We start from the raw sequence: 22,190 nt of genomic DNA, 5'->3' as shown, positions 1-22,190 counted from the left end.
TGTGTGGGTCAAAAACACGCGTTACACCAAAATATATGACTCGCCAGATTGTGTGACGATGCTGCTGGAGAAAGGATTATGGATTATAGAAGGTTTATACACTTCTTGAGTCATATATTTCATTATTATATGTGACATATGTTACATATGTGACATATTTTTCACAATGCTCCATCAATATTCTTGCACATTCCTGCACAAAAAATCCCTATAACAGTTATAATGTACATATTTTTATATTCATATCTCCTATTTTATTCATGTTTATTGACTGTTTGTAGTATTGCTACTAATATGTTTTTGTTAAGGCATTTCCTTGTATGTGTAAATCTATTGAGCAATGATGCTGATCTGATTCTGAAAATGTGTGATCCAATTTATTTTGCCAGCAAAATAAAACATTCTAATCCTATATAAATATATATATATATATATATATATATATATATATATATATATATATATATACATATATATATATATGTATATATATATATATATATATATATATATATATATGTATATATATATATATTAATACATATACATTGATTTACCTAAATATATATATATATATATATATATATATATATATATATATATATATATATATATATATACATGTATATATATATATATATAGATATATATATCTATATATATATATATATATATACACTTGTAACATTGAGTATATATACATATAAAATATACTACAATATTTTTTAATGAATGTCTATGTTTTATATATTACACATTATTTATATATACATATATACATATATATATATATATAAATAATTTAGGTAAATCAATGTATATGTATTAATATATATATAAATATTTATAAATATATATATATATATATATATATATATATATATATATATATATATATATATATGTTGCCCAACAACAGGGATGAACCGTTTCAGGGAGGACACGCGCACGCTCACCTCCGAGGACTTTCACACGTAGCGCTTGCGTCATCACGTAGTGGGCGTGGCCGAACGTAAACCCGGAAGCCGTCACCGTGGTCGTCCTGATTTAACTGGCACTTTGGCCCCGCAGTACTTGAAGAAGAAATCCGTGACCCCCTATCACCGCCCCCCTTATTTCACCGAGCTCACCCACTTTGTTTGGACCCCTGAACCTTTAACGGCTACATCCGGGACACTACGATGAGGTCAGTGTGATTAACAACGTGATTACAACGTGTTTGCATGCTACCGTGTGAACTGACCGTGTGATGCGTTTGCGTTCACAGCTGTTTATTGGTTTTCTCCACCTTTTAACGTTGAATTACAAGAGTGAGCTCCACCTGGTGAACCAGGCCTCAACCAGGCTGGTGATCCACCGCAGACATTAAGGGCGTGTCTGTCCTCCAAATATACACACAATACTTCACTGTGAAGAAATGTGCAGTTTTACACTGTTAAACTGTTTCAGCTTTACTTCAATACATCCATGTTAATACTTCTATTGTACTTTTTACTGTACTACACCTCATAGGTCAATATTGTACTTTTTACTGTACTACATCTCAGAGGTAATATTATACTTTTTACTGTAATAAAACATCTTAAAGGTAAATATTGTACTTTTTACAGTACTGCATCTCAGAGGTAACTATTGTACTTTTTACTGTACTACATCTCAGAGGTAACTATTATACTTTTTACTGTACTACATCTCAGAGGTAACTATTATACTTTTTACTGTACTACATCTCAGAGGTAACTATTATACTTTTTACTGTACTACATCTCAGAGGTAAATATTGTACTTTTTACTACAGCTTTAGTTGGTTCCTCTCCAGATAAAACCTCATATCTCCTGATGTGTTGATGTTTACAAACTGCTGAAATCAATACAAAGCCAATGACCTTTTGCTTTCAACATCATCACTACAGAAAACACAGGTGTTGTAAAGAAGAGTAGTATTCATAAAATACTTGTCTCTGAACTACCGTGGAGGGAAAGAGATGCGGCTCCTCTGGTGGTTCTGATGGGACAAGTTGCAGCAGATGGTTTTTAAAGCTGCTGGACAACAACACAGGTTTTCCACCAGTGAGAGTTTGTCTGTTCGCTGTTGACCCTCAGGATTAAAGACGGGTCAGATGACGGTATAATTAGAACGGGATGCACGTGGATGGAACCGGACTCCTTGGCCTTCTCCGGGTTTGTTTATTTATTTCCTCTCGTGACCTGCAGGTTCCTGCTGCTGCGGTCGGCTGCGTCCGTGACGACCAGGTCGTTTTGCTCGGGGGGCGTGTCCAGGCCGGGCCGGGCGCCGGACATGGCCGAAGGTAAGATGGCCGCCGTGCTTCCTGTTTGACCCGACTGACATGAGACATTTAGACATGAGTGCTGTCCTGGTTTTACAGGATTTTTTATTTTTTTTTGCATTAGATTCTTTTTTTTGCTGACCGAGCTGGTTCCAGACCCGTGAACCCTCCACACACCTCAGAACTTTATCATCAATTCAGATAGTGAAATATTTAAAGTTACTATGAGAAACTTTTCTTTAGTGAAGAACCTAATTACAAGTAAAAGTCCTGTATTCAAAATGTAACTTAAAGTTACTACAATTAACTTTCCTGTAGTGTTGATTCTGGCGCCCCCTGTGGACTGAAGAGGTAGTGTCTTTTATTAAATCTCTCATTTTATTGCAGTGACTTTAAATAAATGGCAACTCAGTTTGATCATCTGGCACAGAAACACCTGAACGTCACTTCTGTGTCAGAACACAAGTGAAACTGAGCAGCTTCGTGTTATTTTAGTCATTTTATGATTTTACACGATCACCTGCTGGACTCTGTCATAACGTGACCGTAGACGTGGCATGTACATGGACATTTTATTAGATTTTCCCACAATCCTTTTCAAGTTATTGCTGCGTGATCTTGCCACACATGATATTGGAAGATAACCTCAGGTATTTGAATTGGTTTCATTAGACTGCTCTCAGCAGATATGATAACATAAAGCTCTCGGAGGGAAGATGGTCCTTTCTCTGGTTGCAAAAAGCCAAGATGGCGGCGAACCCGAGGCTTCAGAACAGCGTTGCACAAACCAATGGATGACGTCACCACGTCTACGTTAAAGACATTGTCCACTTTAAATGTTTGGTGTTGAATGCATGCAGTGACTTGGACCGTGGTGACATATTTTAATGTGTGAAATCCCCATTCAATCATTTTTTTTTGTTTCTCCGCAGGAAATCCACTTTTGCACGTGTCTAATGGTGTGTGTTGGTAAACCAAGACAATCACATCTAACTATCTGATCTACTCTCCGTTCTCTTTTGTTTTGCTCTAATTGCACTTTAATTCTTCCTGCATGTTTACTGAGCATCCACCATTTTTAATATACTTTTTATTTTTTTTACTGCTCACCTGTTCTGCCTTTTGTCAGGTCTGGATTTGAATGTTCCCGCCGGCTCCACAGTCCTGCATCATTCGATGGTGGCGTCTGTTAACCTTCGTCTTCCCTCTGTTGCACTGAGCTTCAGCTGGACATGACTGCTGTCTCCATTCAACGCCTCTTCTCCTCCTCTGTGTTGTTTCATATTGTCTCATATTGTCTCATTGTCTCACAGCTGCAGCCGTCGTGCAAGAATTACGGACATTTGACGGTTTAATTCACCGTCGGATCTTCCAGTTCATTTTATTTGATTACCAAAGATCTATGAATCAGAATCAGAACCATTTATTTGCGAGGGATGTTTACACAAAGGAGGAATTGTTCTTTGCGGAAGGTGCATAACATTAGAAATCAACAATCAACGACAACAACAGTGCAATAGATATTAAGTTGAATATAAAAATAAAGTAATGAGATCAAGGAATAAGTTGTGCCTTTTTTTTATTAAAGCACATAATCATAAAAGAATATTTAGTATTTAATGACTGAACAGGTTTCCCTGAAGGCTGCAGCTGCAAAACAGCCTCATTGTTTGTGACGGAGACGGTATGAAGCGAAGCCTTGAACTTTTGGTGTTTTTCTTCTTGCAGTGCACACACACACACACACACACACACACACACACACACACACACACACACACACACACACACACACACACAGAAGATCTGATTGTTTTTCTTGTGTTTTCAGTACGAAACAGGCTGAGAGAAATCGTGGGAGCTTCCACCAACTGGAGGTACTGAACTATTTGTGTCAAAGCACCAAGAAAACACATTTCTGTTTTGTTTCATTTGGGTTTTGTTTGCTCAACAAGGTCGTTGGTTTTTGTTTCTAATACTTCAATAACAAAGACATCTTTCAAATACTTGTGCAGATATGGTACATTTTTGTTGTGTGTGCTCTTTTGAGCCAGTTGTGCATTTACTCAAGTACTGGAATTATAATTGTTTTATAATCATTTATTCTCTTTTAATTCAACTCTTCAAATAACCTACATTTTGTGAGAAGGTTTTGCACTGACTCTGCAGCCCTGATTTGACTCCTTTTGAAGACAATATACAGTAAAAGAGATGCAGTACAAATTAAAAAGTGATTATCAGCAACAAATCCAAGGAATGTCCAGTGGCTTTAAGGTTTTTATGATTTAAGGTTGTCTGAATACATTTTATTTTGGTGGTCAAAGGTCACTGTGCAACTCAGGAATTCATACTCTAATTATGACAGTGTCACAGAAATGAGATGTAGTGAAACTGCAACTGGTTTCTAAACAGAATCTCGTTTATTACCAGGTAGGTTTTCACATGCCTCAGTGTTTCGGTGCATGACTATAAACATCGTTGTAAAAAAATAAACCGAAGATAGAAAGATGTCCGTCAAGGCCAAAGGCCCTCGATCAAAATAATTTGTGAATCAGTTTTGCGTTCCGTAATCAAGCCAACAAACAAATAAATCAACTAATCTAATAGAACACTTTACCTCTTTGGCAAGGGTAAATAATAAATATAGAATTGGAAAAAATAAATACAAGCCTGAAAGAAATACTTTAAAATGTTCATGAATATGTTGTGTTGTGTGCAGCGACCACCAGCAGGCCATGACGGAGCGCGTGTCGCTGTCGTCCATGTTGGCGAAGTCTCAAAGCGACCTTCCACCCAAGACGATGAAGGACAGCTACCTGGAGGTGCACCTGCCTCTGGGCTCCGAACCACAGCTCCGAGAGAAATACCTGACCTTCCACAACACTGTCAGGTACACACAGTTCTCACTCCGCAGTACCACCCATGGCCACTGGGGCAATGATGAAAATTAACTCAAGGAAATGCACCAGGCATATCAGCAGTCTGTTTTCCATTGATAAGAATGGTGGTGCCTGTGGCCATGGAGACTAATTTATAGTAAAGATTAGTCACGTAGCATAAGTGACCTGTCAGGTGATGGACCCCACCTGGATATAAAAACAAACACATACACACACACAGATGAACTAGAACTCGTCTACCTCTAACTTTTGTCTCTTTTCAGGTTTGGTAGAATCCTGGAGGACTTGGACAGTTTAGCAGGTGTCACTAAAACTCATCTTGACTTCCACTATAACTCGACACAGAGTTCAACACAGTGGAACACTCACATCCTTTCCTTCCTCGTCCCTCTCCTCAGTCCTCATCTCCTACTCTCACACCTATAATGTGGCGATGAAGAGGTCTCCTCTGTCCATCGTCACCGCCCTGGTGGATAAGATCGGTAAGTCTGTTTGGGCTGAACTAAGTTTTTAGGACTGTTGGTCAGTTCATTAATTAAATAATTGACAGACAATAAATTAATAACGACTTTTCTTTTCCTGTCGGACAGACATGAGGCAGCACATCATCTATCCTGACTGCGACATCAAGTTCACTGGTCATGTGACGTGGGTGGGAAAGACCTCCATCGAAGCCAAGATGCACATGTCACAGGTACACAATCGAACATACATGTGTTGAGTTATTTTTGAGAAGTATAAGACATACATGATTCATAATGAAAGATAAAAAAGCTGATCGTGATGGTGAGATTTAACCCCAGAAACGGAGAAAAACAAGGTTTAAAATTTGAATAAAAAAAATATTGATTCCACTTGTTCATGGTCAAATTTTAAAATAATATTTTTGAAATTAAATTACAATTTTGCAATTTTAAATTACAATTTTGCAATTTTAAATTGAAATTTTAAATTCTAATAGAGAGGGTCAAACTTTAACAATATCCTGAGCAGCAACATCCATTATAGCTGCGGAGAAAAGCCCCAGAAATAACAACCATCCCTCAACGTGACTCTTCTCTCAGTTCCACAACGGAGCGTATTCTCCGGTTCTGGATGCGACGTTCGTCATGGTGGCCCGGGATCCGGAGAACAAGAGGTGGGAACCGCAGAATGAACATGAATGTAAACAGGAAGTGAGTCCTGGACGTACGAAGGTTCTTATTCTGGGGACGTTTTCACGTTTTTAACTAATGTGAACTCGAATGTGAGAAAGTTTTACTAATGTAGTTAATTTAACTAGTTAATAACTATTAACTAATGATTATTTTCTCCATTAATCGATTGATTGTTTGGTTTGTAAAACAGTAACATTATTAACATTATTACTAAAACATTAATATTATGAACTACTGATGCATGTACATTATTATAATTTTCTAATAAAAGACTTTAAATTGAACGTGTTTCCGTCTTCTTCTTTGTTTCAGGGCGGCGTTTGTAAATCCGCTGACGGCAGAAGGTCCAGAGGAGGAGAAGCTCTTGCAGGAAGGAGAAGGTGTGTGTGTGTGTGTGTGTGTGTGTGTGTGTGTGTGTGTGTGTGTGTGTGTGTGTGTGTGTGTGTGTGTGTGTGTGTGTGTTCGCGTGTGTGTAATCCTTGGGTCTAATACTGGACATGAAAATGCTCAGTGCAGCTGCAGAGTTGGTGATAAGTAAATATAATATACGTTTTATATATATGTACCTGTATATCTTTGGCCTAGTTTCACTGTGTGTGTGTGTGTGTGTGTGTGTGTGTGTGTGTGTGTGTGTGTGTGTGTGTGTGAGTGTGTGTGTGTGTGTGTGTGTGTGTTCCAGCCAATAAGATCCGCCGCGTGGACCTGAGCACGGCGTCGCTGCTGAAGGTGGCGCCCACGGACGAGGAGAGGAAGCTCGTCCACGGCCTGTTCCTCAACACGCTGGACACAAAGTACGACCACGAGCTGTGACATCACTTCATATTCTGTGACATCACTTTATATTCTGTGACATCACTTCAGAAGACTTTAACGTCTATCGTAGATATATTAATGAATCAATAAATGAAGCAACAGTGGAAGCAGCAATAGCATCAGTTCTGTCACAGCTGCAGAGCAAAAGAGCAAAAGATGGAAAAGATGTTCTCGCTCTTCTTCCGTTCGACTTTCAGTAAGAGTTTGATTGACAGATAGTTCATCCAATCACCGGCCTCGTATTTATTTTAATTTTAAGTTCCTGCCTCTTTCCAAACATTTTCCAACGACGGATTCTGTGTAACAAACAAAAAGATTAACGGGTACATTTACGATAAATAAACTCTTTACTGGGTTTCAAGTCTGAGGTTTAGGAGAACAAATATTCCATCAGAATAAAATGGTAAATGTAAAAAAAAATTGGGAGAAAAACATTCAAATATTCTGTGAGATGAAGAGAAAATAAAGGAAACATTGGATGCATTCAGAAGAACTTTAATCTGATGTGTTTTCTCTGAATATCCTCCTCCCCTTTTCTATATCACAAACACCTGATATAATAATAATAATAATAATAATAATAATAACAATAATAATAATAATAATAATAATAAGCTTGCAGGACACTTACTTTGTCTTGTGTGACTTTAAAGCATACCAATATAAATGTGTATATATTCTCCTCCTGCAGGACGGTCAGTTTCCGCAGCAGACTTCTGCCTCCGAACTCTGTGTGGATGGAAGACGGCAAACTGAAAGGGCTGGAGATCTGCCACCCGCAGGTGAGAGAGGGAACTACAACGCAGCCTCTCATAGAATATATTACACTCTCCTGTTTGTGTCTCACGCTGTGTGTGTGTGTGTGTGTGTGTGTGTGTGTGTGTGTGTGTGTGTGTGTGTGTGTGTGTGTGTGTGTGTGTGTGTGTGTGTGTGTGTGTGTGTGTGTGTGTGGACCAGGAGAGGAACATCTTCAACAGGATATTTGGAGGTTTTCTGATGAGGAAAGCCTACGAGTTGGGCTGGGCCAACGCCTGCTCCTACGGGTGAGAGCTACGCTACCCAGCTGTTTATCATATCCCAGTACATCATATCCCAGTACATCATATCCCAGTACATCATATCCCAGTACATAATATCCCAGTACATTATATTCCAGTACATCATATCCCAGTACATCATATCCCAGTACATAATATCCCAGTACATTATATTCCAGTACATTATATTCCAGTACATTATATTCCAGTACATCATATCCCAGTACATCATATCCCAGTACATCATATCCCAGTACATCATATCCCAGTACATAATATCCCAGTACGTCATATCCCAGTACATAATATCCCAGTACGTCATATCCCAGTACATCATATCCCAGTACATAATATCCCAGTACGTCATATCCCAGTACATAATATCCCAGTACGTCATATCCCAGTACATAATATCCCAGTACGTCATATCCCAGTACATTATATCCCAGTACATTATATCCCAGTACGTCATATCCCAGTACATTATATCCCAGTATATAATATCCCAGTACGGACTGCAGTACTGCATGTTTATTCCAGAGTACTTGAAGTATAAATTACTGCATGTTTGTTCCAGAGTACTAGAAGTATAAAGTACTGCATGTTTGTTCCAGAGTACTAGAAGTATAAAGTACTGCATGTTTATCGCAGAGTACTTGAAGTATAAAGTACTGCATGTTTGTTCCAGAGTACTTGAAGTATAAAGTACTGCATGTTTGTTGCAGAGTACTTGAAGTATAAAGTACTGCATGTTTGTTGCAGAGGAGGTCGACCCAGTCTGGTTGCCGTTGACGACATCCTGTTCCAGAAACCTGTAGAGATCGGATCCCTGCTGCTGCTGTCGTCTCAGGTGTGTGTGTGTGTGTGTGTGTGTGTGTGTGTGTGTGTGTGTGTGTGTGTGTGTGTGTGTGTGTGTGTGTGTGTGTGTGTGTGTGTCTGAGAGAGAGAGAAAGAGAGAGAGAGTGTGTGAGTGTGTTTCTCAGTGATTGACCACACTGTGTGTGTGTGTGTGTGTGTGTGTGTGTGTGTGTGTCTTCAGGTGTGTTACACACAGGGGAAGCACGTCCAGGTCAGAGTTCACAGCGAGGTGTTCGACCCTCTGACCCGTCAGCACAACACCACCAACGTGTTCCACTTCACCTTCCTGTCCGACCGCGACGTCCCCAACATCATCCCCATGACCTATGGAGGTACACACACACACGCACGCACGCACGCACGCACGCACGCACGCACGCACGCACGCACGCACGCACGCACGCACGCACGCACGCACACACACACACACACACACATATTTTACTTACTGTTTCTGTTACTTCGCTGTTACTTTTTACTGCACTCCATTGATTTGATAACTTTGTAGATCCAGATGAATAATTTAAAAAGTATTAATAACAATGATTGTATTTTATTGGTTAAGACGAAGTCAAACTTTATTGATCCACAGGGAGAAATTCACAATCCATCCAGCAGCATTTAAAGTAATTAAAATGAGCTCCAGCTGCAACATTAAAGTGATGAACGTATTAATAAATATAATACAATTAAATGTGTGTTTTACTTGTGGAGGCTCATGCTGTAGTTGTACTTGCGACAGAGTATTTCTGAGTACTTCTTCCACTCTAAACTCCGTGGAAAAGATGATTTATACCCTGAAACTACAGAAAGACGACGGTGAAAACTACTGAATGAAACGTTGCTGTTGATGTGAGGAAACAGACATAAAATAATGCTGTTTGTTTGTTTATTTGTTTGTGTTTGCAGAGTCGATGCTCTATCTGGACGGGAAGAGACACTTCAATCAGACTGTGGACTCGTGAAAGCAACCTGCCAAAGGGGATGAAAGCACTTATACAGATTACATTCTTTCTTTTCTTCTTTTTTACATCATGCCTTGTTAAATTTACACAACCGTACTTTATTTGCTCTGGTGGTTTGACTCTTACGACACAGAGACTCATTTATATTGTATTTACTCATTCTGTGGGATTGTTACCGTTTACAGTCAAAAGAAAACTTTCCTGGATTTGTCAGAACTTCATTTATTCCTGATTCGCATTGCTTTACAGTACGTTGTATGTTCTCATATTCCACTGCTGCTTAAACTCTCTCCGTCTTTGAATGAGAAGCTTTATTCTGAAGAGGGAGAACGGCCTTCAGTTGTGTATTTACTCAAATGCAATAAATGAATTCTTATTTATCATGACTTCACCGTCGTCCTCGTGCCTTTGTTTTGTCAAATTTGAGGAAATAATCCCTGGCGGTGTTTCCTGACATTTTAAACAGGGAGACATTCAATTCAAATAAGTCATTAATTGTATTATATGATGTTTTTTTTTTTTTAAAGACATACTCTTTATTAAAAGGTAAAATTTAAAAAAAATGTTAAAGGACTTGGAACTTTAAGTTAAAACCTGTGAACAAAAACTCATCATTTTAAATGTTGCTTTAATTAGTCAATTAAATTAACAATACACAGGTGTTTCCTCTTTATCTACATTTCTGTTTCAATGATTGGCATGGACTATTTCCTTTATTCCTTTATTCATATATATATATATATATACTAATCTTGATGTTTTTTGGTGTTTAAATAAAAAACAGATTTTTGCATTAAATACAATTTTTAAATCGCATTTCTGGGCAGCCATATAAACGTCTAGGAACCAATGTTCCGCGCAGCGAGGGTTTCACCCGGCAGCGTTTCGCACGCGGACACCAACACGGAAGTAGCGCTTAAAGCAGCAGAGCAGCGACGGACATCCGCTGTTCCTAATCCCTTCAGAGCCGGCTCGTCGTCCAGTAGCATGAAAAACATGTTAACCATGATCTCGAACGCACTTTGCAGGATCACGGGCCGCAATGTGGTGAGTGTTTCTGGGGTCAACCTAGAGTTTCAGCCCCTTCTCATCCGATGCTAACAGTTGGCTGAATTGTTTAGCTAGCTGGTGCTGACCTTGTTAGCACGTGGGTCACAGCGGCGGGTTCGGTTCTGGCTCTGCAGGCTGCATGTTGTGGTCTCTATCTATATATCTATCCATCTATCTAAAATGTGTGTTTGTTTGGTTTTTCTGCACAGTTCATCTCTTAGTTAATTTAAGATGAGCGCGTCTGTGTTTGTGGTGGTTTTCCTGCTTGAGATGCACCGATGTGATCAATGCTGATCAATATATTCCATTATCGAATTTAACGTGCAACCTAAATGTAGCTTCCACTCGTCAGGATTAGTGGCGGAAGTGACGTTGCTGGGATTTACTTTACTGAAGTAACGGTATCATTACCAGTGTAGAAATACTCTGCACGTAAAAGGTTTTATGTATATTTACATTAGTAAAAGTATCGTAGAAATACTATTGCAAGTAAAAGTTATGCATTTAAAGTATAAAAGCACATTAGCATCATTACTTACTTAAACACTAAATTATTATTATTTTAGTGTTCAACTGTCGTCGGCTTCATCACAATAACATAAACAAATTGATGCTCAACGCAACAAACATGTTTACTGAAATACAATAAAGGTCAATACTGAATAATACAAGTTTAGAAAACTACTTATTTTTGATTTTGCACCAAAACCTTTACATTAAATAAAGAAACTGGCAGACTTTTGTTAATAGAAGATATCAGGGTATGTTGAGATCAGAGCATGTTGTGTGTCTGTGTTGTGGTGCTTCGGTGGCAGCAGAGATCCTACCGTCCTGTTTGACCTTCATGAGCTCTAATTCGCTTCTATAAATTGTGCAAATAAGTATTGAAAGATCCTCAAACTCTGATCTGAAAAACAAACGTGTGACTGAAGGAACTCTGTCGTCTTTACTTTCCTTTGTGTGGGAAAAGCAGAACTCTTTCTTTCGCTCGCTCTCCTTCAGCTTCCACTCCCTCATCATTCTCTCTCTCTCTCACACACACACGCGCATCCACACACACAACAACCTATTCATATCTGGCTTTTCTCCCTTCCCTCCCCCCTCCCCTCCCCCACCTGACCCCCAGGGAGCCCAAACAGTGTCTGAGGTAAGAAGCGGCTCGTTGCTCATGTTTGTTCCTACGTTTCCTTTTTGTTATTTTTCCTGAAGAAGTTTCACTAAAGTGCTTCTGAACTGGGAAAATAAAACAACCTAGAACACAATCAGCTGTTTTCACTGTGTTTAGTTGTCCTTTCTTAACATTATTTATATTTAATTTACAATATCCATTTATTTTATTTCCACAACGATGCCAGTGAAATGCCTTCTGCTGCCCTGTGGTCGAACGGTTAGACCCCGGTATCGGGCGGCGAAGCCGTCCCGGCGATATTCAAATATTGGCACAACATTTACTCCTCAGCCGTCTCAATAATCTGTTTTTTAAATAAAGTTATTGTCGGTTAATCGGAAGAGGTGACGACGTACAAGGAAGATAACTTATGGTGCAACAAAGAAACACTGAAGGGTCTGAGAATAAGTCAGTTCTATTGGATCCAATTAGGTTTCTTTAAGATTTGAGTAAAATACAACAACAATATCTAATATATCAGACTTGGTTAAGTGTCTTTATGTATTTAGAGGACAATCCTGGAAAATTCAGACTCCTTTTGAGGAGGCATATTATATTTATTATGATAAAATAAGCCGTAACAATTTCCCAGAACCTTTTTGTCTTTTTAATGACGTTTTGTCCGACGGTCTAAAACCCAAAAAGAGATTCAGTTTCCTATCAAATAAATAGGAGAGAAGCTTCAAATAGTCCAAAACCCTGCTTCTGTTTTCAATCCTATAAAACAGAAGAGCAGGTAATGTTCAGATTTTATATATATGATTGTATTTTGTCAGTTTATTTTGTGATTTACAATGTTGTGCCAATTAAGAAATATCCGGTGAAGTGTAGACACTGTTGGGCTGGTGCCAGACTCTGTGTGTTCCTCCTACTTTAGCCTCCAGAGGGGGGTGTGTGTGTGTGTGTGTGTGTGTGTGTGTGTGTGTGTGTGTGTGTGTGTGTCCTGTAGACTGTAGCGCTCCTCTGGCTGTGCTCTGGTCTGATTGGTTGGCTCCTGTGTTCCCCAGTTGCTGGCTGACCTGTCAGAGTACGTCAGTGTCAGCTGTCCGGTGACGCCCACCTTGGCTCAGACGTGCCGGCAGCCGCCCAAACCTCCACCAGTCAGTGCGAGCGCGCCGGCTGCTGCGGCTCAGTTAGTTAGCGCCCAGACCGACCGGCTAGACCAGCTAGACGGACCAGTAAGAACCGTCACTAACGGGGAACTCTCTAACCCACTGCTGGTTTTAACACGCGGCCGCGAAGGGAATTAACGGCTTGACTTTCTGAACGATCCGTTTCTTGATTCTGGGGATTTCTCATCTTCTTGTTTTTCTCTTTCCGGAATCTATGACATCACAAGGCGTGGAAGAAGGAATGCCTCCTTTTTAAGATTCCACATTCATCATTTCATGGATTTACTGTAAAAAGCAGGACTGCTACTCACAATTATTACTTAAAAAAAATAAAATTGTATGTGTCTTTCAATGAGAATAACTATGTAAATATTTTACATAATTATATCTTTGCTCCTTTTTTCAAATGGAATTAACTTTCAGGACAAAAATACTAAATTTCTTCTTAGATTAACTCAGTTATGTTGTAAATATTATTACTTTTTTTTTTTTAAATTATTTTCCTCTGATATTTGCCCTTTTTATATTTTATTGTGTAGCTAAATAAAGGAACCATCTGTTTTTGGGGGGTTTATTTTTCCCAGAACCAACCAGTTTTTTGTGTGAATGTTTCGGTGGTGTTAACCTCCCTATCCACCCTGTTACTGCCCCCCCTCCTCCCCCCCCCCACGTCACAGACCTCTGTACTAGTCCAGGGTGACCCACCCGAACCCGAACCACCAACTCCCCAGCTCCCTAAACGCACCACTAACCTGCACCTGTTGTGAAGAGGAGGGCCATCGTCTGTTTTCTTTTCATGTTTGTTTGTTTTTATGATGACTTTGTTGTTTATTGTGTATTTATTTGCTCACCAGGGTGCCAGAGTCGTGGTTTCCCGCTCCTTCGCCGACTTCACCTCACAGGCGACCTTTGACATCAAGGTGGGTCGAAACTGCGCCCAAAATATGTTTTTTGAATTATTTTTATTTTAATTTGTGAAATTCTACAACATCGGCTGCATCGTGCGTTTTTATTTTGGGAAACTCAACAACTCATTATCTAAACCTGAGACTTTTTTTTTTTTTTTTTTTTTTTTTTGGACCGATTTTAAGTGAAATTTGACATTTTCCCCACCGCACACCTGATGCTGTCTCACGGCACAACAACATTATTTTGTTGCCACAAATAATTTTCATTGTTGAGCGTCTGAGCCTGCAATATAGTGGCTGTTCTAGTAATGAAATACTCTTCCATGCCAGTAGGTAGCGCTATGATGACCCACCATAAATGCTTCAATGTGACATTTTGTAACTTTTTGGGTTGTTGATGTGCCGCGGGATTTTTTATTTATTGTAGAAAATGTTCCGCGGCTCAAAAAAAATACTTGAAAAACACTGATCTAAACTATAAAATGTTTATTTTTGGTAGAAATGCGACGTGCACCGCCTGGAGGCGGGGCCTCCTCTGGAGGCGGAGCTTACCCGGGAGCAGGGCCTGCAGTATTACCGCGTCATGCAGACGGTGCGGCGCATGGAGCTCAAAGCGGATCAGCTCTACAAGCAGAAGATCATCAGAGGCTTCTGCCACCTGTACGACGGACAGGTGACTTAAAGAAAGTTTAAATATTATTACTATGTCAATATTAAACCTTTTATTGACGGATACGAGAATCAATTTGTACATTTGAAACATGTTGTTGTCCATTTTAAAATCAACTTTAGCTCAACCAAAAATTAATCCACATAACGTATTCAAAATAAAGCATACATCTTTGTTATTGCAATTTAATTTTGTGTGTTTTTAAATACATATATGTATATATTTTTTACATTTGTATTAATGTAGAGCTGGACATATGTATCTTTTTAAATATTTTAATTTCATTAAGTGATATTTACAATTTCAAAACTTTTTTATTTATTTTTACAAAAAAAACTATTCCAAAATATTTACAAAAAATATTTTTTTGTATAATATACAAATATATTTACAAAACATATTGCGAATTTATTTTTGTAAAAATAAAAAATCTTTGAAATTGTAAATATCACTTACTGCAATTAAAATGTTTACAAAAATAACATATTTATAATTATTTCAGATTTTGACTTTATGGCAGTCAGTTTTAGAGACTGTTGAAATAAAAAAAAACATGCACCCAGTAGAAAAGTGGGACAAAGCGGAAAACAACAGATGTAAATGTCACAAACATCAGAGCGTGTTCTTGGCGGTGAAGCTCTCTCCGTTCTCACGCTGCTCTCCTCCCACAGGAAGCGTGTGCGGTCGGCATCGAGGCCGCCATCAACCCGTCCGATCACCTGATCACGGCGTACCGCGCACACGGCTACACGTACACGCGTGGCATCGCCGTCAAGGAGATCCTGGCCGAGCTCACGGGTGAGCGGGCTCAAGAGGCTACCTGGAGGAGTTCTCCCGTTTTTATATTATTTACGTTGTGTAACCGTCCCTCCTCTCTGTTGGCTCCGCAGGTCGAAAAGGGGGCGTGGCCAAAGGGAAGGGCGGATCCATGCACATGTACGCGCCGCATTTCTACGGAGGAAACGGCATCGTGGGCGCGCAGGTAAACACACACCTGGTGCTTCAGCTGCACCAAACCAGCTTCTGTTTTATCCTCACGCATGTCTGCAGTACTCTAGTACCACAAGCTTCAGTCCTGTAGTACCAGCAGGTCTTGGGCTCTAGTCCCTCGGGTCTTGGGCTCTAGTCCCAGCAGGTCTTGGGCTCTAGTCCCTCGGGTCTTGGGCTCTAGTCCTAGCAGGTCTTGGGCTCTAGTCCCTCGGGTCTTGGGCTCTAGTCCTAGCAGGTCTTGGGCTCTAGTCCCAGTAGGTCTTGGGCTCTAGTCCCTCGGGTCTTGGGCGGTAGCTGCAGGGTGTCGTACGCTGCAGCTGGCCTGTATGAACCCAGACTACAGGAGGAGGAAACTCCTCTGGCAGTTACAGGTGTGAGCATCCATCCAGTCTGATGCTCGTGTATGAAGCTGCAAACAAAACACGTGTTCAGGGTACCGATACCTCAGAGTACCGATACCTCAGGGTACCAATACCTCAGGGTACTGACACCTCAGTAGTTACTCTGTTTCTGGGTCATGGTCCTGCTGTAACAATGTATAAGTTGCATTTTAACTCATTTATGTCCAGTTTAAAATAAATATTCAACATAAAAACTGTCATACTAATGTAGTAAAAAGTACAATAGTTATCTGAGATGTAGTGCCGGAGAAGTAGAAGGTACCCAAATAAAGTAAAAGTACTTCTAGGTGGATTTAAGTGTAGTACTTGAGTGAATGTACTTCATGACAGGAGCTCAAGGATTCAATTTGGGGAAATCTAATTATTACATGTTTAGTTTTTTGTTATCTACTATAATTTGCATGAAGTTGAGAACCCCAGTTTTTAAGACTCCATTAAAGAGATAGTTGTGTACCTGTCCGTGACTCGCCTGTACGTGACTCGCCTGTCCGTGACTCGCCTGTCCGTGACTCGCCTGTGTTGTCAGGTTCCTCTGGGCGCCGGCATCGCTCTGGCCTGTCAGTACCAAGGCAACAACCAGGTGTGCGTCTCGCTGTACGGAGACGGGGCGGCCAACCAGGTAAATATTCCTCACTAGTTCTTTACTATCACACTTTATATTATATGAAGTACTCTTATAAAATACTCCCTCCCCCCCCCCCCCCCCCCAGGGCCAGCTGTTCGAGGCGTTCAACATGGCCGCCCTGTGGAAGCTGCCGTGCGTCTTCGTCTGTGAGAACAACGGCTACGGGATGGGAACGTCTGTGGAGAGAGCGGCCGCCAGCACCGAGTACTACAAGAGAGGAGACTACATCCCAGGGATCAGGGTAAGCCTCAGTACTGTAGTACTGTAGTACTGTAGTAGTACTTTAGTACTACAAGAGAGGAGACTACATCCCAGGGATCAGAGTGAGTCCCAGCAGGTCTTGGGCTCTAGTCCCAGCAGGTCTTGGGCTCTAGTCCCTCGGGTCTTGGGCGGTAGCTGCAGGGTGTCGTACGCTGCAGCTGGCCTGTATGAACCCAGACTACAGGAGGAGGAAACTCCTCTGGCAGTTACAGGTGTGAGCATCCATCCAGTCTGATGCTCGTGTATGAAGCTGCAAACAAAACACGTGTTCAGGGTACTGATACCTCAGGGTACCGATACCTCAGGGTACCGATACCTCAGGGTCCTGATACCTCAGGGTCCTGATACCTCAGGGTACCGATACCTCAGGGTACCGATACCTCAGGGTACCGATACCTCAGGGTACCGATACCTCAGGGTACCGATACCTCAGGGTCCTGATACCTCAGGGTCCTGATACCTCAGGGTCCTGATACCTCAGAGTACTGATACCTCAGAGTACTGATACCTCAGGGTACTGATACCTCAGTAGTTACTCTGTTTCTGGGTCAATATTCCTGCTGCAACAATGTATAAGTTGCATTTTAACTCATTTATGTCCAGTTTAAAATAAACATTCAACACATAAAGAATGTCATACTAATGTAGTAAAAAGTACAATAGTTATCTGAGAAGTAGAAGTGCTTCTATGGGGGACTTAAGTGTAATACTTCATGAGGGGAGCTGAAAAGATTACATTTGGGGAAATTTAATTATTACATCCATGTTTAGTTTTTTTCAGTGGAGGAAAAACAAATAGCCACAACTCAGCCGTTTATTATTGTTTGTCTTGACCTTGCTTGACCTGCGTGACCTTGCTTCCTCGTCTCCAGGTGGATGGGATGGACGTCCTGTGTGTGCGAGAGGCCACTAAGTTCGCTGCAGAACACTGCCGGTCTGGAAAGGTGAGCTGAGAGGCTCAATGCTTTAGAAATGTTGGTGAATCGAAAGTAGAGCTTTTGCATCGTTGGGAGAAAACGACTCTAAATGTCGAGGCGAAGCTGGTTTGTTAAAGATGGCCGACGTGTGTGTGTGTGTGTGAAGTGACGTGTGTGAAGTGACGTGTGTGAAGTGAAGTGACGTGTGTGTGTGTGTGTATTTCAGGGTCCCATTATCATGGAGCTGCGGACCTACCGTTACCATGGACACAGCATGAGCGACCCAGGCGTCAGGTGGGGAACCGATGCCACGTCATCCTGTTGCAGCGCGTTGCTCACTCAATCTGCTTCAAGCAAGAATTAGTATTTTTTTCATTACTTAAACATATATTTATTTATTTTGAATTTCATAAAACAATACACAATTTTCTATTGAGATAGATAAATCTATAGATTTCTCTATTTATCTAACTTTTTTTAATTTCTCTGTACTTTTTTTTTTTTTTTTTGTGTATTTATTTATTTATTTAAAAAAGTTATATAGATGAAGAAATATACATGATCAATACGTTTTGTGTCTACTGTTTGTGGGACGTTTTGGTTTGTTCTGACTGTGATGTCGCTTCCTGTAGCTACCGGACGCGAGACGAGGTCCAGGAAGTGCGCAGTAAGAGCGACCCCATCAGCATGCTGAAGGAGCGCATGCTCGGCAACAACATGGCGTCAGTAGAGGAGTTCAAGGTACACACACACACACACACACACACGCGCGCATCACTGGGCTTTCACAGATGGTCTTTTCTTCTTGTATGTTTTTTTTGGGGGGATTTTGAAATAGATAAAATATACACTTCCAACGTTAACAAGTCAAAGACCTACAATTTGAACAACGAGGACGAACAGAACAAAGGGAGGTTTACGCTTCACAGCAAACTCATCAGCTCCAGTTGTTTCATCTGTAGGGAAGATCAGCGAGCTGGAAATGACTTGAAAAAGCTTCTCAAACTCTCATTCTCACAACATTGGCTGGTTTTTCCACTTTTGTTTTCCTGCTTTTATTTATTTTCTGTCTTTTTTTTTAAATAAAAATAATACGTGATCTTTAGGTGATTTAGTTTATTTATTTATATATTTATTTATTCAGCCAGCCTAGAATAAGAGATTAAAGCTTCCTCTACTTCCTGGTAGAGAAACAACAACCCGCCATGTTGCCTTAGTCTGTGTCGCTCACACACTCTCTAGCTCGCTCTCTCGCACACTCTCACTCTCTCTCTAACTCCCCCCCCCCCCCCCGCCGCCGCTCTTCAGGAGATTGACGTCTCTATCCGTAAGGAGGTGGAGGAGGCGGCTCAGTTCGCGACCTCTGACCCGGAGCCGCCGCTGGAGGAGTTGTGTGACCACCTGTACAGCAACGACACGCCGCTGGAGGTCCGGGGGACGAACCCCTGGTCCAAGCTCAAGTCCGTCAGCTAGAGACACACACACACACTCACCTTTTGAAAGGCATAACATTCAGCGCCTCTTTCCTTGATTTTTGGATCATTCTGCACTTTTGACCTGGAACCCGTCAGTGTTATTTATTATTGTTTTGTATAGAAATATATTTATTTATTATTTGTGTCTGTTGGTGTTGTACTGTCTGTGTTGTATGAGAAGATCCTCCAGAGTGATTTGTGTACTTTTTAAATATGTATAATCTTTCAGGGCTGCTTTATTATTATTATTATTATTATTATTCTTCTTCTACCCACAAACATGATGCGACTGTTTTAAGTTGCTCTTTTTAGGAGCATTTCTAGCAACTTTTAAATGTTCCTAAAATTTGGATTCTGCTTCATAAAATGTTGTCGTCCAAGAAACCAGCAGCTAAAATGTTATTTAAAGAGACGGATGAAAACAGTAAAAGTACATTTACTGAAGTACTTTGGCTCCTTATCTCAAGTGATCTGATTTTACTTTATACTTCACTACATTTCAGAGAGAACTATTATACTTTTCAGATAAATACAACATATTAACAATAAATATACATTATTACAGATGAAGCTGCACGTCACATAAAGTGGTAAAAATAATAATATATATTATTCTATAGAAGTTCATTCTGCATACGGAGTCATTTTAGTACCACAAATACATTTTGATGCTGATACTTTTGTAGATTTACTTAAGCATAAGTAATATGAACTTTATTGAAGTAAGATATCAGAGTACTTTCTTGTAAGTAGTATTGACTTCATAAGAGGATTTCTGATTTATTAAGATGACTGTTGATCAGTGCATCAAATCCCAAAACAGAATATTTAACTTTTCAGTAAATGTTTTATCCAGAACTACTTCACTGAAGTACTTGTACCTTCCAAATACTCTCTTCCTAGTTAGTACACAATAAATGTGAGTTTGTTGAACACTAAACTTTAAGAGGATAATTCTCCTCTGCTGGAGGATGCACACATTAAAATATATTATTTTACAGTTTATCTGCACACCTTTTAGATTGATTGACTTCTATCAGAACTAGAAGCAGCGTTGAGGGGATTTCCTCTTCCTCGCTTCAGGACCGCTGTTCTTTACAGGAAGTTCACTTTACTTGTTTGTATGTGAAGCTTTACTTCCTCTTTATGTGTGTGTTGAACGGAGAGACTGTTAAATATATATATATAATGGAGATGAGTACTGTGTTTGAGTCTTTTCTTTTCATGCTTCTTTATACTTCTAGTCCACTACATCTCAGAGGTACATGTACTTTTTACTGTACTACATCTCAGAGGTACATGTACTTTTTACTGTACTACATCTCAGAGGTACATGTACTTTTTACTGTACTACATCTCAGAGGTACATGTACTTTTTACTGTACTACATCTCAGAGGTACATGTACTTTTACTGTACTACATCTCAGAGGTACATGTACTTTTTACTGTACTACATCTCAGAGGTACATGTTGTTCATAATGTTAAATTCCTTTGCTGCATTTCATTTATCTAACCGCTTTAGTTACTTATTAAAGTGTTTGCACACAAAACATATGAACAACTTGCAAAAATATATTTTCTTACAAATTAAGTGAAGAAAATAATCAACAGATTAATTTATAATGAAAATATTTAATAGTGAACAGTTCAAAATGAGCTCCGGGTCAATCTACAACAGTAAAATCCTGCTTCTACAATAGAAGTAATATAAATATAATAGAACAGTCTCAGTTTGAACACTTTAACACCATGTTACACTGACATACCTTCACTGAAGGAACATCTTTCTGTAACAGAGTATTTGTACTGTGTTATTAGAACTGTAAGAGTAAAGGATCTGAATACTTCCTCCACCGACCACTAGATGTCACTGCAGAGCTTTATAATCGACTTATTCTACTTATCTGCATTCATGGCAACCAAACATTACAGTTCACAAGTGTTTTATTTACTCGAAGAATTTATTGTCAGTTAATGGAAATCCTCTCATTTGACCTTAAAAGAGCTGCATCATCATAAACAAGCGTTTCTATGTAGGAATGAAATGTACCGGGGTGAGTGGGCTCAAGTATCAACCGGAGCCACAAGAGGAACTGCTTTTAAAGTAAAACATAACATTTAAAAATCTATTGCATCAACTGGAAGCCAAATAGTGCTGCATACCATGAAAGTGCAGCGTCAGCACTACGTTGTTATGGTAAAGTTCAGTCGTAAATGTTATTTATTATTACTCTGTTGTTAAAATGGCATGACGATTGGTGAAGAGTGCATTCGGACTTGTTTAGGGCCCGAAAAGCAAAGTTCAGGATTTGGGACTTCACTCACTAGTCATGACGTCTTTGGACACTATAAGGCATTATAATACGCCTTAAAGTCACTATTACATATTTAGTTCTACTCTTAAATCTGCTTTAGGGACGCCAAATTAGATTAAATACACTATCAAGCATTATAATACGCCTTAAAGTCACTATTAGATATGTATTTCTGCTCTTGAAGCTGCTTTAGGGATGCCAAATTAACTACAAACCATTGTAATACACCTTAAAATCACTATTGACTATTTATTCCGCTCTTAAAGCTGCTATAGGGA

General features: G+C 39.8%; 2 protein-coding genes across 4 annotated transcripts; both read left to right on the top strand.

The window, feature by feature from the left end:
- Window positions 1-1,049: 1,049 nt before the first annotated feature.
- On the top strand, window positions 1,050-10,404 carry acot9.1 (acyl-CoA thioesterase 9, tandem duplicate 1). Its single transcript, XM_079234421.1, has 16 exons — window positions 1,050-1,186; window positions 2,215-2,309; window positions 3,221-3,247; window positions 4,120-4,165; window positions 5,008-5,178; window positions 5,452-5,489; window positions 5,587-5,670; window positions 5,779-5,882; window positions 6,253-6,326; window positions 6,658-6,725; window positions 7,025-7,136; window positions 7,850-7,940; window positions 8,116-8,201; window positions 8,958-9,045; window positions 9,235-9,385; window positions 9,963-10,404. Exons 1-16 carry the CDS (start codon window positions 1,182-1,184, stop codon window positions 10,016-10,018), a joined length of 1,296 nt encoding a protein of 431 aa, XP_079090547.1. The 5' UTR covers window positions 1,050-1,181; the 3' UTR covers window positions 10,019-10,404.
- A 541-nt stretch (window positions 10,405-10,945) lies between these two features.
- pdha1b (pyruvate dehydrogenase E1 subunit alpha 1b) lies at window positions 10,946-20,759 on the top strand. 3 transcript variants are annotated; one of them, XM_079234053.1, is made up of 13 exons: window positions 11,004-11,065; window positions 12,195-12,215; window positions 13,244-13,414; window positions 14,203-14,268; window positions 14,756-14,929; window positions 15,598-15,724; window positions 15,817-15,908; window positions 16,844-16,936; window positions 17,028-17,183; window positions 18,076-18,147; window positions 18,347-18,414; window positions 18,753-18,861; window positions 19,429-20,759. In XM_079234053.1, exons 1-13 carry the CDS (start codon window positions 11,006-11,008, stop codon window positions 19,591-19,593), a joined length of 1,374 nt encoding a protein of 457 aa, XP_079090179.1. In that variant the 5' UTR covers window positions 11,004-11,005; the 3' UTR covers window positions 19,594-20,759. The 3 variants fall into 3 exon arrangements, with proteins under 3 accessions (XP_079090181.1, XP_079090180.1, XP_079090179.1); XM_079234054.1 differs by lacking the exon at window positions 13,244-13,414 and having other exon boundaries at window positions 10,984-11,065; XM_079234055.1 differs by lacking the exons at window positions 12,195-12,215; window positions 13,244-13,414 and having other exon boundaries at window positions 10,946-11,065.
- The last annotated feature ends 1,431 nt before the right edge of the window (window positions 20,760-22,190 follow it).

Source organism: Taurulus bubalis (assembly GCF_910589615.1).
Source record: "Taurulus bubalis genome assembly, chromosome: 18".
Classification (NCBI taxonomy): Eukaryota; Metazoa; Chordata; class Actinopteri; order Perciformes; family Cottidae; genus Taurulus; species Taurulus bubalis.
This window is presented reverse-complemented; position numbering and strand designations above follow the sequence as displayed.

What these genes read in the sequence shown, in the direction of transcription:
- acot9.1 (XM_079234421.1), top strand. An exon ending in ACCTTCCACAACACTGTCAG is followed by an intron (nt 5,179 to 5,451) that starts GTACACACAGTT and finishes GTCTCTTTTCAG; the next exon opens with GTTTGGTAGAATCCTGGAGG. An exon ending in GGACTTGGACAGTTTAGCAG is followed by an intron (nt 5,490 to 5,586) that starts GTGTCACTAAAA and finishes CCCTCTCCTCAG; the next exon opens with TCCTCATCTCCTACTCTCAC.
- pdha1b (XM_079234053.1), top strand. Translation starts at nt 11,006, where the DNA reads ATGAAAAACATGTTAACCATGATCTCGAACGCACTTTGCAGGATCACG. An exon ending in ACGGCATCGTGGGCGCGCAG is followed by an intron (nt 15,909 to 16,843) that starts GTAAACACACAC and finishes CTGTGTTGTCAG; the next exon opens with GTTCCTCTGGGCGCCGGCAT. An exon ending in CGTCAGTAGAGGAGTTCAAG is followed by an intron (nt 18,862 to 19,428) that starts GTACACACACAC and finishes GCCGCTCTTCAG; the next exon opens with GAGATTGACGTCTCTATCCG.